The 17,411-nt window shown below is 39.9% G+C and overlaps 1 protein-coding gene across 2 annotated transcripts in view; it reads left to right on the forward strand.

The window, feature by feature from the left end:
• edil3b (EGF-like repeats and discoidin I-like domains 3b) overlaps positions 1–17,411 on the forward strand; it is a 125,732-nt gene that overhangs the window by 79,889 nt on the left and 28,432 nt on the right. For both annotated transcript variants that reach the window (XM_042334474.1, XM_042334476.1), the window contains exons 6-7: positions 1,093–1,274; positions 15,604–15,759. In XM_042334474.1, the coding sequence (XP_042190408.1) occupies positions 1,093–1,274; positions 15,604–15,759 (338 nt within the window). The remainder of the gene's footprint in view (positions 1–1,092; positions 1,275–15,603; positions 15,760–17,411) is intronic.

The following is a 17,411-nucleotide window of genomic DNA, read 5'->3' on the forward strand; positions in this document are numbered from 1 at the left end:
TCCCTTCCTATTTTCCAGTCTCTGCTGAAGACCTTTCTTTCCGACCGCGTCTTTGGTCACCTTCCTCCCCCTCCCACTGGCTCGATCCCGGGATCCGTTACTGTGAAGCACTCTGAGACGCCATCCGGCGTGGAGGGCGGTATATAAATCCAAGTTGTTATTGTTGTTGTAATTAATAATAATAATAATAATCCTTGCATTTGATATAGCGCTTTTCACGTCTTCTAGACGTCCCAAAGCGCTTCACAGAATATACTGTAAAGTGAATTGACTGTATATGTGTGGGCGATTGCGGCAGCCAATTGCGCACAGCAGTGTCCCACAAACAGTCTTGGATTGAAAATGACGAATTTATTGGTTTCTTTTGGAGGGATTATTATTAGGCGTGTGGAGTAAGGAAACTTGTCCAAGGTTTCGCCCTGCCTGGAATTGAACTCAGGTCTCTCGCTTGCAAGGCGAGTGCTCTAACCACTGAGCTAAAGGACTCCACATGTTTATAGGCAAACGTTGTTGTAGGCAATGTGGTAAGTTCTTACAAGAATACTACTGTACTGAAAAAGTCAAAACCACCTTTCAATTGATCCTGTGTTGAAACTGCTGTGAGCAGCCCCGTCTCTCTCGGCAATATAGAGATGTGAAGTGTCATAAAGAGTTTATACTACATAAACCACATTCCACCACACAACCAATGGGATGTGAAAAAATACGCCTAATATCAAAATCAGTGGGGTTTTTTTAAATTTTACTCGAGAGCTCGATTTATTTTGAGTCTTTAATGTTAAAAATCCCTGTTCCCAAAGCATTCATGGGATGATCTGACTGCTTTAAAAGGGGAATGAAGGAACGAGCCCAGTATAGTTTGCACTTGCGACATTTCTATTGTGTGGGTATGAATCCTGCATCCGTCTACTCCAAGTGGCGAGCGATGGGCCCAGCACAATGTCACAGACAGCATTTTTACGGCACGCCTGGCAGTGATTTATTGTTTCAGTTTAACTTTGCCGTAGCTCCTTTGTCTGCCTGTTGACTGTTTCACACTCATTCCGGTCACTGACAACCATGTCTGATATATGCTTTTTTTTGTCCCCACAGAATGTTCAGGGCCACTTGGGATAGAGGGAGGGATTATATCGAACCAGCAGATTTCAGCCTCGTCCACACACCGTGCTCTGTTTGGCTTGCAGAAATGGTACCCATACTATGCAAGACTGAATAAAAAAGGCCTCATAAATGCCTGGACTGCCGCAGAGAATGACAGATGGCCATGGATTCAGGTAACAAATGGAGATTACAAAGAGGGACACACTCAAACATAATTTGCAGCTCTCTTCTATGCCCCATCACCCCTCCATCCGAAGTTGAGTGCGCCAAAATGTAAATTAGTACAAGTTATTGCTTTAATGTAGTATTAATGTAATTTTTAAAAGAAAATGAAAGTAAAAGCTGCTTGTTTGAAACTGTAATTTGGGCCATGTTATTATACGTATGTGTCTTTTTATTCGAATGAGCAACTCTACAGCAGTAATCATAAGCATTGTTGGATCGGTGAAATGGGTCTTGGAAAATAGAAAATGAATTTAAAACCGACTCATGAAATAATGCAGACAAATGTCAGGTATTTTATGTATTACAAATTTTATTGAGTCGTGCTGATTTGCAGCTTCCAAATCTAACTATGCTATAAATACAAGAAAAGCACTTGTCATTTTAACATTTTGCAGATGTTTTATTCATTCGTACATTTTTAACTTGAACAATTCAAAGGCCATCGCTTGGTAAATAAATCTTTCATTAAAAACAAAGTAAGACCAATAAATGCATCCTTTTATTGCCTCCAAATGAGGCAAGTCAGTTGTTGGAACCATATAATTAACTCCTTAAAAGAGCAGAATGGGACTTGAAAGTTGAACACATAGTTGACTGCAAAACCACAGTATAAATGATAACTCTGACAAAAGAAGCATCTTAGGTTTTAAAGTGAGTCACTATCAGAGATCCCTGATAGTGACTCACTTTAAAACTGTCTTTTCTTCCCCACATCCAAGCCATGACCCGCTCTGCCTTCCCTCACCTCTGTAACATCGCCCGACTCCGCCACTACCTCACCCCTCAGGCCGCTGAAACTCTTGTTCATGCCTTCATCACCTCCAGGCTCGACTATGCAAACGCTCTGCTTGTCAGCCTTCCCAACTCCTCCCTCCACAGGCTGCAGATAATCCAGAACTCTGCAGCCCATGCCCTCTCCTGCACCAAACTCCCCCATTCTCGCCTGCCTCCACTGGCTCCCTATCCTTCAGAGGATCCAGTTCAAGATCCTGGTGCTCACCTACAAAGCCCTCCATGGCCTCACCCCACCCTACCTCTGTGACCTCCTCACCCCTTACCAACCCGCCCGCTCCCTCCGCTCAGCCAGCTCCGGCCTGCTCCACGTCCCCCGACCCACCCACCCCACCACTGGCGAGAGAACCTTCAGCCACTCTGCCCTCAACTTCTGGAATTCCATCCCCCAATCACTCTGCCTTGTCCCCTCCTTAGCCTCCTTCAAGTCCCACCTCAAGACCCTCCTCTTCGACTATGCCATCAGCCACCCCCCTTCCTCTCCCCTCCCTTCTCCTCCCCTAACCCCAGTTCGGGTCTGGAATGCTGTTACACAGTCCAGCTCCTTGGGACGTCCTCCTGACGTGAAAGGCGCTATACAAATGTAATCTTCTTGTTGTTGTTGTTATGAGACCATGACTCCATTCCAATGATGTTGTGGAGCCAAAGTGACATTCACCGGACTCCCTGATGGAGATGCATTTTATATCCCAAGGAGCTTTTTCCAGCACTGGGCTCCATGTTTATTGTAGTTTTACTGTGTTTAGCTTTCAACTTATTTTAGCAAGTATTTGATGGTATCTTTCAGAAGTAATTTTACTGAAGTGTTTTTTTTAAATGGAGGGCACAAGTTGTTGTCATTTTAAATAAATTGTGCCCGTAGCAAACCAAAAGACAAAGACAGCACAGAACAGGCCACTCAGCCCAACCAGACATATTAATCTGGTTTATTTCTTTTCAGTTGGAGCCCAGCTCATCCTGGCAAATATATATGTTGGATCTAGGTTGGCCACTCATCAGGATTGGCACTTGATAGTCAAGTTTTCAATGTTCAGAAATTTCCAAAACTTTCATTTGAAATGAAAAATCTCAAAACTAAGTCTCTTTTTCCTTTTACATTGAAACCTTGATTATGCAATGTTGATCTTGCTACTTCTGTTTCATCATCAGTTGAGTCATGTTAAGAGCCAGTTTGTAACAGTCACTTATGTTTAAGGATTTGTTTTAAAATGAATATCCCACTAAGGAGATCCTAACAAAAATCAGTGCACGATTAAATTGATGAACCATCTCTGTAGATATTAAAATTTATATGTAACTGTACTGTAATGCAGATGGGGCTGTACTGTAATGCAGGTGGGGCTGTACTATAATGCAGGTGGGGTTGTACTGTAATGCAGATGAGGCTGTACTGTAATGCAGGTGGGGCTGTACTGTAATATAAGTGAAATCATATAGTGCTCTACATTTATATTTTCTTATTTCATCATCCTGAAAGTATGGGTTTGCGTTTTTCTAGGAAGTCATTTCCCCAATTCATAATTCAATTGGTCTGGAGGCTAATAATATATTCACGATATACTATAAAGTGCAGTGACTGTGGTGTGGGGATGAATGGAGCAGCCAATTTAATGCACTGCAATGTCCCACAAACAGCCATGAAGTGAATGATTAAATTTTTATTTGGGGAGGATATTTGGCCAGGACCAGGAGAAACCTATTCTCTTTTTGAAAAGTACTATGGGATCTTTAACACCCATCTAAACAGATTTAACATCGCATCCTAAGGTCAGCACCTTTGATAATGAGTCACACCTTCAGCATATCAGCATAGACTATGTGAATTCCGCATCCTGATATGGGACTTGAATCCAAGCTTTCTGACTCAGTGGCGAGACTAACTGAGCCAGACTGACATACAAATGATCAGTTAAAGCACTATCATGTTATTAGATTTGTGCTTTTGCAGAAAGCATTTTGGGCAGATACCATCAAGTATTTCTTTGCGCAGAGTGCTACTCATACTCACTGAATAAATATTCAAGAGATTTCAGCCCAAAAGGCTAGCCTGCTCCTGTGCCATAGGTTGAATGGAACCAGCAGAACCGATCCTACACAAATGTTACTCTGAAAGTTGGGTCAGCGACTGACTGAAGATTTGGATGGCATCCATTCCTTTCTTTAGGCTGCTGGAAAGCAAAGTATGTTTACTGATGGGGGTAGGAAGGGGGAAGTTAAACTGACGTTTCATTTTGTAGGTAATTATTTGTAAAGCAGGTTCTCCATCATTACATTTCCTTAAGTCCTGTTTATGTTGAAGATGCAGAGCAATTTGATTACCAAAATACAAATGTATTCTGTTTCAATTCCTGACCTATTTATTGGCTTCAAGGCAATTTTCTGGTATTAAGATTGATGCATGTGTATTGTAGTGTGTCCTCATGAGGTGCAGGGTACATTCTGGCAATCGTTGGAACCAGTTATATTGTAAAGAAAATTAATTTGGCGGAAAGGATCACTGAAGTAAAAATGAGATTTCATGATGGTCAATTCAGAGCTGGCAGCTTAATGAGAGAGCAGCTCATTGCAATATAAATTGTTTACATGATGGTTAGGTTATGAGGAAAAATGTGCTGATGACAGCTGGCACAAAGTGAATCCAAGGGACATCCTGTTTGATGCACTGTGTGGTGCCAAATCTGGTATTAGCTCAGGAGCAGTAATCCAGGCTCAGTGTGTGAAGTTAGTGTCTCTATTTTATGTGAACTACCTTGTTTACTTGGCATTTGCAACCAAAAAGGGAAACCACTGCTGAATGCTGAATATTTTGACTTTAGACTGCCAAAGCAGAACTTGAGGACACAGCTTAACATTTAAAAAGCCTTAAGCAAGGCTAGAGATTAGAAAAAATATGTGGAACATAGCCCAGCAAAAGCAATTGATGCTGAGTTGATTAATTCCTTCACAAAAATAAGTGGATAAGTACCTGCTTGGGAACAGTTTTGAGAGATACGTGGAGCTTGCACTTGTCTCTCAAATTGTCAAAAATCAGCTAATTCTCTACAGGAAATGATGATTTTTATTGCTGCTGGAAAGTGTGGCAAAGAAAGAAGTACTATATTTAGTATAGCACTTTGTCGGGTCAAAATGTCTCAAAGTGTTTCACAAGTAATTGCTGTTAAAGTGTAGTGACTGATTCTGTAGGGAAACCATTTATGCAAAACAAGATCCCACAAACAGCCATGAAGTAAATGGGTAATTAATCTGGAGGAGGGTTCGCCAGAATACTAGGAGAAACTTCGGGCTTTAAATTGGGTCTTGGAGGAAAGTTGCAAATCTGGTGTTAATCTAGAAAATCTCTACTATTCAATCTAGCTTCCATCATTGTGAAGAACAGGAAGGACATCTGCTTAATGAAGGAAGCCAGATTCAACAGTGGTGATGTTATTTGATGAAATTTGAGATTTACGAATGGAACTTTCCTGAGAGCATGTGAACGATGATTCCTTTTATTTTGTTTTCATAGAATTGCATAGAATGAGATCATGTGGAAACTAGCCATTTGTACCATTGGTCTTTGACAATGTTTATAATTCACACAAGTTTACTCACATCACCTACCCACCTACACCCTCTATTATTCGACTTTTTGGGCATGTGAAACAGCTTGCTTAAAACTAGCCTGTCAATGCTTTTTACCTGGATCCAGCACCAACATTTCTAATGCTAGAATTTGGTTTGGAATGGCTATGGAAGAAGCTCTATCGATGGCTTTATTCATTCTGTGCCATCTTGTAATTTTATTTGAACAGTGCAGTTTTTGTGAAATAGGGTTCACTACATTTTGAGTGTAAAAGGACAGGCACACTATACCCTTCAAAGTTTTCATCCAGTCACCATAAATTCACCTTTGAAAAATCAAGCAGTTCTGTTTGCTGTTGCTGTACAATATTCTGGTTTAGAGTGCTGAAGGCTCACTGAGCCGACAGAGAAGACCTACTGAGCCTAAGAGCTTGAGTTGAGTTAAGAAGACTGCGGAGATATTTATTAACCCAGCAGTACTTCAGCTTAACTCAGCTTCAACATGGAAGCACTCAGAAACGCTTCACAATTCACCCCCACTACCGAACAATATCAAGATTTGTTGTTCAAAGCAAACATTGGATTGAAAGAATGTTAATATTAATATTTGTTTTAACCAAACTGTGTTGCTACCAGTGTGTCTTTTTAAAATTGTGTATGTGTTCTCAATATCCATTGACCTTGAGTATTTCAAGATCTTTTTGTTATAATTATGAGTTTAGGAATGGAACATTTTAATGTTCCTTTTTGTTAACATTTTAAAGCTCAGTTTCATCTTAAGTACAAGTCATGTTATGGTTTGTTGGGTTGAGTGAATGTGTACCATGCATGCATAGTATTATAATGTATTATTGCAACACAAAATTAAACTTGAGATGGCAGCCCTCATCTTTTTGACATAAACTTAAATAAAACCCAAGGATATTTATTCTTCTCACTGCATAACTACAAATTTAGAAGATATTATAGTGTGCATAATGATATGTGACTTGTCCTACTTTAAAACTAGATTTGGAACCTTTTTAAAATGGACACCAGTTTCTGTGATGCCTGATCAGCTCCATATGTCTCATTAACCTCTCGGAAACTTGGATCAACATGATTTCTCAATAGGTTGTAACTCATTTCCTTTCTATGCCCTTAACCCCTCAAAATAAAATAGTCAATGCTCAAACATGAATTGGCTATTTGAGCGTGTAATCCAGACAGTATTGAGATCCGCAGCCAAATAACTAAATCAATCTCATGGAACAATCAATGCACTGCATTTGGCCCCAAACCAAATGTTATTTACAAATCTATACCACATTGTTTGCGCTCTGCACTTAGCAATTCTTGGTCAGGACTGAACAGGTATGGTGACCAGTTCTGGATTCTGGCTAAACTGAACCTCATAGCTTCCATTTGTTGAATGTCACATTGATGGATAATTGCATGCAATCACGAGCAGAATTCACATTAACCTGTGTACTCCAAGCCAAATCACTACAGTGAGCACTCAAATATGTACTTCCCCATTCTTCTACATGACAAAGCAAACTCTGACTCTGGGGAAAAAATGTTGGCCATATTGCCTAACTCAAAAGTGTTTTTTTCTTAATTAAGGAGTTAGTTTGGCCATGTAAATGTCACAACGTTGGTAGCATTCTCGCCTCTGAGTCAGAAAATTGTGGTTTGAAGATTATGTAGGGATTTTGAGCTCACTGTCTAAGCTGACACCCCAGTAGAGTCCTGGGGGACTGCTGCATTGTTGGAGGTGCCGTCCTTAAAATTAGATGTTAAACCAATATCCAATCTGTCTGTTCCGTTGCATATTAAGGATCCCATGGGATGGCTGTATTTCAAAAATGAAAGGAGTTTCTCCCAATATCCTGGCCAACAATCCCCAAAATTAATTGGGTATTTACTTCATGGCTGTTTGTGGGACATTACTGTGTATGAATTGGCTGCAATGTTTGCCTTCAAAATACACAGTTGCTACCCTTTATAGTAAATCCTGTGAAGCGCTTGGAGACATTTCAACAATTTAGTAAGTCACTATATTAAATGCAAGGATTTTTATTATTATTATAGGTAACTTATGATTGCAATAAATAATAAGGTTAAAGCAGGTTTTTTAGGAAAGGAAATTGAGATATCTTATTTACTGAGGCCTTTGACGACTGACAATTTATGGACAGTTAAAAGGTTAGCTAGAAATTTGCTGCATTTTCAAATAGAGATTAGGTACACCACTTTCATGACATCTGGAGTCTTTCCTGTTAAATCTTAAACATGCAATTTGAGTTATTTCTTGGCAGAATAGAAACATGAACAGATTTGTGGATTATTAAAATGAGTTTTAGTGATCAGTCCTGATGCCTTGAGCCTAGCCAGTCAAGCAATTAAAACCAAATTTTTGGTCACAACGAGTGCAGTTTTGTCCATTCTCAGCAGATCACCCTGGCAATTAAATTCCAATGTAAGGAATGAAATTTACAACGTAAGAATCATGTGCCTCAGATTAAAAACATGGCGGACGCTAGGACCAGGATGAGCATGCTGCCACCTGGTGGCAAACATTAAGGCCGTGTTCTTAGTTGTAGCTAAGAAATACTACCAAGGTTTTATCCCAATAATGGCAGATCAATGGTAGGTAATGGATAAGAGGACACAGGATCAGGGCTGTAGTGGTTAATTTAAGCGCAAAAACCAGGAAGCTTTTCTTTATACAGAAGGAAATTGGAATAGGTTACGTGGAAGGACGGCAGAGGTCAGCACACGGGACCTATCAGAGAAAGAGTTTGATGCTGTAATGGATAGATGGTAAGATTGGTATTCCAGTTATATCACCCTGTATTCTTTTCCTCCTCCCTATATCCTCGTGTAAGAAAAACCCATCACATTGTGTTCTCCTTTAGTTTATTCTTTCTCAGGACATTGGCACTGTGGTCACAATAAATGTTTCCTTTCTAAGACTACTTTTCTTCTTCCCTGTATTCTGTAGCAGAAGCGAGATGGATTGATTTCAAAATGGAACACAGTATCTCTAGATTCTGGTTTAACAAAGAACTTGTGTAATTCAAATTTTCAAGAAAATTCATAATTTTAATAATAATAATAATCCTTGCAGTTTGACATAGTGCTTTTCACATCTTCTAGAAATCTCAAAGCGCTTCACAGAATATACTGTAAAGTGAATTGACTGTATATTTGTGGGCGAAACGCAGCAGCCAATTGCGCACAGCAACAACAACAACAAGAAAATTACATTTGTATAGCGTCTTTCACATCGGGAGGACGTCCCAAGTCGCTGGACAGCGTGAAACTTTTCAGACCCGAGCTGGGGTCGGGGGGAGAAGGGAGGGGAGGGGAAGGGGGGTGACCAATGGCATGGTTGAAGAGGAGGGTTTCGAAACGGCACTTGAAGGAGGCTAAGGAGGAGGCGAGGCGGAGTGATTGGGGGATGGAGTTCCAAAGGTTGGGGGCAGAGTGGCTGAAGGTTCTCCCGCCAATGGTGGGGCGGGTGGGTCGGGGGACATGGAGCAGGCCGGAGCCGGCTGAGCATAGTCGAGCCTGGAGGTGATGAAGGCATGAACAAGAGTTTCAGCGGCCTGAGGGTTGATGTAGTGGCAGAGTCGGGTGATGTTACGGAGGTGAGGGAAGTCAGAGCAGGTCATGGCTTGGATGTGGGGAAGAAAAGACATTTGAGGGGCGAACAAGACACCTAGGTTCCTGACTGGCTTGGTGAGTTGTAGTGTGCAACCATGGAGGTTGATGTTGCCAGAGCTTGAGGTGCAGAGGCGCTGGCGAGAGCCAATCAGGAGGGCCTCAGTCTTGTTCACATTCAACTGTAGGAAGTTTGCCCTCATCCAGGACTTGATGTCCGACAGGCAGTCTGTCAGGACAGCAGTGATCCTGGAGTTGAGGGTGGAGTTAGAAAGGTAGAGTTGGGTGTCATCCACATACATGTGGAAGTTTACCCCGTGTCTGCGGATAATGTCACCAAGGGGGACCATGTAGATATTAAAGAGGAGAGGGCCAAGGACAGAGCCCTGGGGGACGCCAGACGTGACAGTGCGGGGGCTGGAGGAGAAACCGTTAGAGGCAACAAAGTGGAGATGGTGAGAGAGATAGGAATCGAACCAGGCAAGGGCAGGTCCGCAAAGATTGAGTAAGGAGGAGAGATGGTGTATGAGGATGGAGTTGTCGACAGTGTCAAAGGCGGCAGAGAGGTCGAGGAGGACAAGGAGGCAGAGGGAGCCCTGATCACTGATGACCAGGGCTGTTTCCGTGCTGTGGGCAGCACGGAAGCCAGATTGGAGGGGTTCAAAGAGGGAATGGCGAGAGAGAAAGGAGCGGAGTTGGGATGTGATGACTCATTCCAGGACCTTGGAGATGAATGGGCGGTTAGAGATTGGGCGGTAGCTGGAGAGCAGTGTCCCACAAACAGTCATGGATTGAAGTAACCAATTTAGTATTTTTTTTCTTGAGGGATGATTCATATTTATGTGAGTTTTTTTGTTGGTCATTATGTTCAAGTGGACATTAAAACTGGTTAGTCATGTCGGAAAAACTAAAGCCTTGACTATAAACCCAGTGGAAACTTTCTATATCATTGGGAGCATATTTTTCCATTAGCAATTTAAATAGTGCAAGAAAAACAGAATACCTCTTCAAATACAACTCCTACGGGTTGTACTATGACAGACTCTCTCTCTGTTGCATTCCTAAAATACAAGTTTGCCTGTTTATTTCTAGTCCGGGTTTTTCTATGTTTACAGAAATAATATTTTACCTTTCAAATGTAAGGCAAGCATCTGTTTACACATAGCCGTTTGATTGAAGCAATGTGGAACCAAATCATTCACTCTTTTGAAGCGATTTCTGGAGAGAGAAGGGAAGAAGTTTAAGTCAGACGTAATTAGTTATCTTAGATTAGAAAAAGGGAAAAGCTTGGGAGCTACATCTAAGAACACACACAAGCTCTCTTAACCACAACCAGATGCTAGTTCAAATTCTACTATTATTAAGAGCTGGGAGAGCAACCATTCCTGATGGGTAACTATTGTGAAATCGATTGCGGTAAAAGGCAGTTTATACTACAGGAGCTCAAGACTCAAAATTTAATTCATACTTGTAAAACTTGATCAGTGATCAATAACGTTGCAAGTTACAACATATGTACATTGCATCTGTAGTGGATGCTGCCTTTTTTTCAGATTTATTGCCCTTCTGTTGATGAAGGCTGTGTATTGTTAGCGCACCATCAGGCGATTAATTTGTTGTGATGAGAACTAACCGGAGATGGCATGAACACATCTGATATACTTAAAGGGAAAATAAAATCTAGAGAAAACCCTTTTCCACTGGAAGTACTCGCTCTAACTAGGGACACTTTTCTGGTCACTGCCAATGTCAGTTCCACACAAGTTGATGTTAGTGGCAACCTGATGACCTGGAGGTTGACTATTATTTAGCATTGTGAATTGGCCAGCACAAAGGAAGCTTTACGGGCATGCTCTGATTTACATTGACTGCAGAAACCCTGACTGGTATCCTTTATCCGTATAAAGCGGGTTGAGATTTCTGGATCCCAACTACCTCATTATAACTGGGCTCCACTGTAATTATTTTACAGATATCTGTACTATGGCGTCTCACACATAATCCTTCTCCTGACACTTCACCTTAATAGGAATTCAGTCTCATACGTGTCTTTCTCCAAGAAAAGTCTTCCTGGAAATCCTGAAATGATTGGTTGGGATTTTCTTGTTCAGTTTGGTAGCTAAAGTTAGATAGTCAAGAAAATTTAACATTTGAACCAACAAACTGCTAGCTTGTAGCAAATCCAGAATAGTGATGATTTTTAGTCTCGTTAGCAAAAAATTGTGATTCCCTCGATACTTGACACAAACTTGAAAGAGTCGCCCTTCACATTGTTAAATCTTTCAGAGTTTCAGAGTGTTTCTGTCTTGCTTTCATGCGACTGTCAGGAAGGTGGAAAATGAACTAGATAGACCTTGGTCTTTTTTCATCTAGCATTTCTTATGTTATGTTATGTTTTGGGGATCACTATTTGACTGATATTGAATTCTCTTTCCAGCATAATATAACTTAACATTCAAAAGTTTTTTCAAAGTTTCTATTTTTTCGTTTGGCTGTTCTGTGCTATCCTCAATTGCAAATATATGTAAATGGCTGTCAATTGAAATATGCCTGGTTTCTATAACTCAACCTGTATTCCTAGCTTCGGTTGTCATTTAGTGGTACTGGGATTTAGTGCTATGCACTCTTTATTTAGCAGAGAGAAAAAAATGCTAGTGTAAACATAGGCTACCCGGTTCATGCTGAGTTATGAGTTGACAATTCTTCACTCATATGCCTAGTCAGTAATTACCAAGACTGTTTAGTTATGGGGAAGAGTAACAAAGCCAAACCCAACCCTGTCCTCACCTAAGATCTTTCTATTTATTAGACGTTTACTTCCCGCTTCTCAACTTCTATTTGTTGATGCCAATTTAGCATTCTATTTACACCCTACCTGAAACTGGGTAACTGAGAGCAGAGTGAAATTGAACCTGGTACCTTCATTGTTTCTGTGGCTTAGTAAAATGGCACATGAAGTGTGAGGGACGAGGGGGAGAAGAGAAAGAAACAAGAAGACAGTAATTTGTAACAGGAGAAGCTTGTGCCTAGTATTCTTCTGTACCATTTCTTACAGTGTTAAGGTATATGTGTGTGTGTAATACACACTAGGTGTTTAGTGGAACTTGATTATCTACCAAAATAGAGAGAAATTTGCTGTGGAAAATTGAAATTAGTAGATAATTGAAGTTCCATATATTCTAAGTGCTATTTATTTTTGCACACCATAGTATTTTTAACTAAGAAAATCTATTTACATTTGATTTCCAGAAAACTCCCAACCACCACCCTTCTTCTGTTTATATTACACAGTTTGATGCAATTTTATATCCCTGTAGTACAACATGCTGTAATATTGATCAGCCGCTTTGCTTCAGAGGATCTTGGACTTTCATTGAATACATTGAAGCACTTTAAAGGTTCGCTAAACACGTTCTTGTTTAGAATTCATGGCATATTTTGACCTTTGCAGTGTTATAGGTAGCGATGGCGTGCAGTTTGCTGTGTGGGGTTTGCAAACGGCTGTAGCCTGGGAGATGATCGAATTATCTACCTTGTTGATTATGGTGGAAAATAGAAATCCCATCACACATGAAATATAAAACAAAACATAACAAACGTGATATTTATTCTTAGTTTTCACATTGTGTTATCATTGCTTTTGTTTTGGTGTCAGTGAAATATTCCTGTTGAAACTGTAGTGCGGTTTTCAACAAAGGCTATGGCAATTGACAAGATTCCAAGAATATAATGAGACAAAAGCAATAGTTATTACAGTTTATGATTTAAACCATTCTTCTGGACATGTTCCAGATGGATTAATCTCTCCATTCTATACCAGCGGCAAGTTTGTATCCTTCCACACTCTCTAATCAAGAATGTCATTGGCTTCATAAAAGATTACACAGAGTCTGCATTTCTCATGTTTGATGAATGTACAGCTCCAAATGAGGAGTTCAGTTCAAGTATGGCTACATAGTGATTTATTTAAAAAAAACATTGAAAATCATAATCATGGGTTCGCTGTGCCATTTCACCTTGTCACCTTCACCTTTGTATAGTTTTTACCCACACATCCTCATCCCGCTCCCTATTCTCTCTATTGCGAATAAATCAGGATCTTTGATCCTCTTTTCATATCTCAGTTATGTAAGCTTCAGAAACACCGTTGTTGCGCTTGGAAAAACCATAGGCTCCCAAAGGATTACAAGATCTACACCATTCAAAAATCATTGAAATATTGCAGGACTGGGAGAATGACAGCTATTTTATAAATGACAGAAAGGGTGTGAACATCCATTCTTGTTGGTGTTTTGGTAGCTCCATAACTCAATGTTGAAACTGTGACATTTACTAACTCAGCAGTTTCTACTCACTACTATCTTTATGTAATATGGTCATTAATATATTTATTGTATCCATTATTTAGTTTAGAAATGTAATCCACTACCTCCCATATTTTAACTCTTTTTTTCCCCATTCTCTGCTATTGTTGAAGTGCAGTTTTGGCAGACGATTCTGTATTAACCTTTGAAAGGACTTGCACATCTTTATTGCACTAAAAATGAACTTAAGAAACAGTATTCAAAAGTTCCTTAATAACTCAAGTTTATTCAGTGAGAAGCTGAGCCATATACACAATAAAGATTCCCGTTTTGCCAGAATTGTACCGGGTTCCATTGGTTTCCCGTCTCTGACAGGATCGATTTCAAAATCCTTGCCCTCATATACAAATCCCTTCAATCCCTTGCACCTCCCTACCTCTTTGGCCTACTTACATCCCACTTTTTTGCTCGACCCCTTTGCTCAGCTAGCACAGCTAGCAAGTTGTTGTTGCTGAGTTGACTGATCTCAGCCAGGGATGCACTTGGGGTAGGCAGCTATAATTAGCCTCAACAGCCCAGTTTATAAAGAAGAAATTTGTATAGAATTGCTGCTCATTGTTACTAGCGGTCGCTGGTCAGTCTTCACTATGTGAACACCATCTGAAGGCAGGATCAAGCACAACTATGATGCCCCCCCCACCCCGTGCTCAAGTAGCTTGCTGACACTTGCATTATGGTGATTATGAATGAATATTGGCGTCTAGAGCAAGATAAGGAGAGCAAACAACACTTGTGGAACTGCACTGCACAGGAATTGAGCAACTTCTAGACAGAAGTGAGAACTGGAGGAGAAAATGGGTGTGGAAGAAGACATTATTCAAATAACTAATTTAACTACAATCAGAAAACAAAAGGGATTAGAAATGCAGTTTTTATAATTCCCTTCAAAAGATTATATACAAAGTGGCTCTGAATTTTGGGTTTGGTTCATTTGGAAACAATATTTTTGTCCATAATCTTTTTATTTTTTAATCCATTCTGCTTTTCCAACATTAGGGCTGCAATGCATTATACAGGAGTAAAATACACTTTAATTTGCTTACCTAATTCAGGAAAGTATTAGGTGCAGGTTGGCAACAGCCAAGGCTTGGGTACCCCAGTATGTGCATTGGGCTACTGCTGGGGTATGTTTATATCATGAGTGAGAGCTTAGTAAGTATTTTTTGAATGTTTTTGAAGTTATTTAGGATGATATTCTTCATAAAACACGTAGTGAAAATAAGTGCTTCTACACTTTTAATATGTTGTTTCCCCTGACTCTATTAAGTGCAACAGGCAGTTTGCCTGCAGTCATGTGAATTTCCTTCAGTAACCAGACCCAGACTGTTATTTCCAAATCCAAGGCTTCTAACAGCCTGATCGCTAAAACAGCAACACTTGCTGGAAATGTTCATGTTACGTGAGGGGAGAGTGAGGCTTGCCTGTGTGAATGTCCACAGCAATAAAATAGCCCACTATTACTCAATAACAAGGTTCACACATGAATAACAATCACAGCATCCAAAGCTCAATAAGCAGTCATTGCCATTACGAGGTCGAGGAAAGGGAGACAATTTAAGGAGAATTTATTAAAAAAAATAGAATTGCCTTAAACTCAGTTTAAAGGTGCACTTTATGAAAGGGGTAATATGCACTTTTAACTAAGTAGCAATTTTTTCATCACACTGTCACGTTCGCGTGATAAGTGCTTGAGGGATATTTACTACAGCTCGCGGGTACATAGTAAGTTCACTTGTACATTCACTAATATTAGTGAACGTTGTGCTTTGATTTCAGTTTAGAATTGTAAATGCACGTCTTAAAATTTTCTAATGGATTAATTTGTAGGTTTCACCATCATTAGACTTGCAATGTTAATTTAGATGGCCAAAAATGTAATTATTTTTACTTTCCTTCCCACCACCCACCACAGATTAACCTGCAACGCACAATGAGAATCACAGGACTGATAACTCAGGGTGCAAAGAGACTTGGGAGTCCAGAGTATGTGAAATCTTACAAGATTGCTTACAGTAAAGATGGCAAGAGCTGGATGACTCACAAAATAAAAGGCACCCATGATGACAAGGTAAGCTGAAATAATTTAAGGTGCTTTTTCAATAATGCGATTAGCTCTTTGGCCTATTTGATCTTGTCCTTCTGGAACACCCAGCCTACCGTGCGCCCATTACAGCATCAAGCTAATTTTAAATCAGTCCAATGTCCTTTTCTGGTGAAGTGTTCCAGTCTCTTGAGTCAATAAATAAGACTCCAGATAAAGAAATACATGATGGATTTATGTAGATGGCTCCAAGACAAGTGCTCTGGGATGTTACTCTGGGTTAAAGGCCCAATATAAATGCAAGTTATTGTTGTATCACTTTTGTATACATTTGCAACATTTTAAGTTGGCATTTATTGGAATGAAACACAAACCTGTGATCCACCTTTAAGTTCATTTGAATAATTTGGCTGGTTTATTGAGAGGAGTTAAGTTACTTCCAATGGCTTGTGTTTCCATTGCCCCATTGCAACTTTTACAATTTTGTTTCCTTTTTATTTTACATTAAAGTTGTGCAGAATATAAACAACCTCAGGCCTCAGGTATTTACTCTGCACATTTTAATGGCCATGAAAGTGTGTAGATTGGTTAATGGTACCTGAGTTTTTATATCTGATGTGACCTAACATAATGTATGATTTTCTGCTGCCTGTCTGTGCTGGGAGGTAATGTGCTTGGCTAGCTCTCAAAGTCTTGACAAATGGTTTACGAAGCCTTGTGGATGATCAGTAAACCATATATTTTGAACATCTCAATGCACTTTTACTCAGTCCTTATAACAACCTTAAAGAACAGCTCTTGCCATCAGTAACTAGTTTCACATGATATATTTTAATTTTAATATAATATAATTTTGCATAGAGTATTTTTTAGCTTTGTTTCCTGCTGAGTTGCTGTGGTGATGATATTGTTTCCTTTGGAGGAAGTATTGAGACTTGACAGTGTGAAGGAGCTAAGGTATTGCAAACAATCAGACATGAAGCAGCACTGGGTGAATAATTAACATTTCTGCCAACATACAGGCAGGCTCCGTAACTCTTCCGAGCCAGTTTCCTGCGATGTCTTCAGCACTTGCTAGACGTAAGCTTCTCAAGTTGAAGAAGATTGGTGCTGAGCAATGAAATATTCATCCATTTCAGACACCTAAAGAAATAAAACAGATGAATCTTGGATTGTTAAGGGTATTGATGGTTGTAGGTAAAATGTATACATACAAGTCAACCATCTTCCCCAGATCTGAAGCACTCTGGTTAAAAAAATGTTTGCTTTCTGATACTTTTTCATTTGAGTTAGATTTATTTTGATTTCTGTCAATATTTTCTGTACACATTTTGTAGATTTGCTCTTCTGTTTTATTTTTCAAATTTGCAATTAAAAGTTTTCTCAAATTCTCCATTAGCCCTGTTTAGGCTTGTGAAGTATTCTGGACAAATTTTGCTTATGTGTACTGTTTGAAATAGATTGCTGTCCTATTTCATTAAGCTTCTTCTCCAGTGCAGTGCTGAGTGCTTTGCATTGTGAGAGGTGCTATCTTTCAGATGAAATGTTAAACTGAGATCTTATCTGCCTACCCAAGTGGGTGTTAAAGACCCGTGGCTCTATTCAAACTAAGAGAGGAGTTCCTTTCAGTGCCCTGGCAGCAATCTCCCGAATAAGATTGTTCATTCACTTCATGCCTA

This window comes from Callorhinchus milii, unplaced genomic scaffold (assembly GCF_018977255.1).
Source record: "Callorhinchus milii isolate IMCB2004 unplaced genomic scaffold, IMCB_Cmil_1.0 Scaffold1, whole genome shotgun sequence".
In the NCBI taxonomy this organism is placed as follows: Eukaryota; Metazoa; Chordata; class Chondrichthyes; order Chimaeriformes; family Callorhinchidae; genus Callorhinchus; species Callorhinchus milii.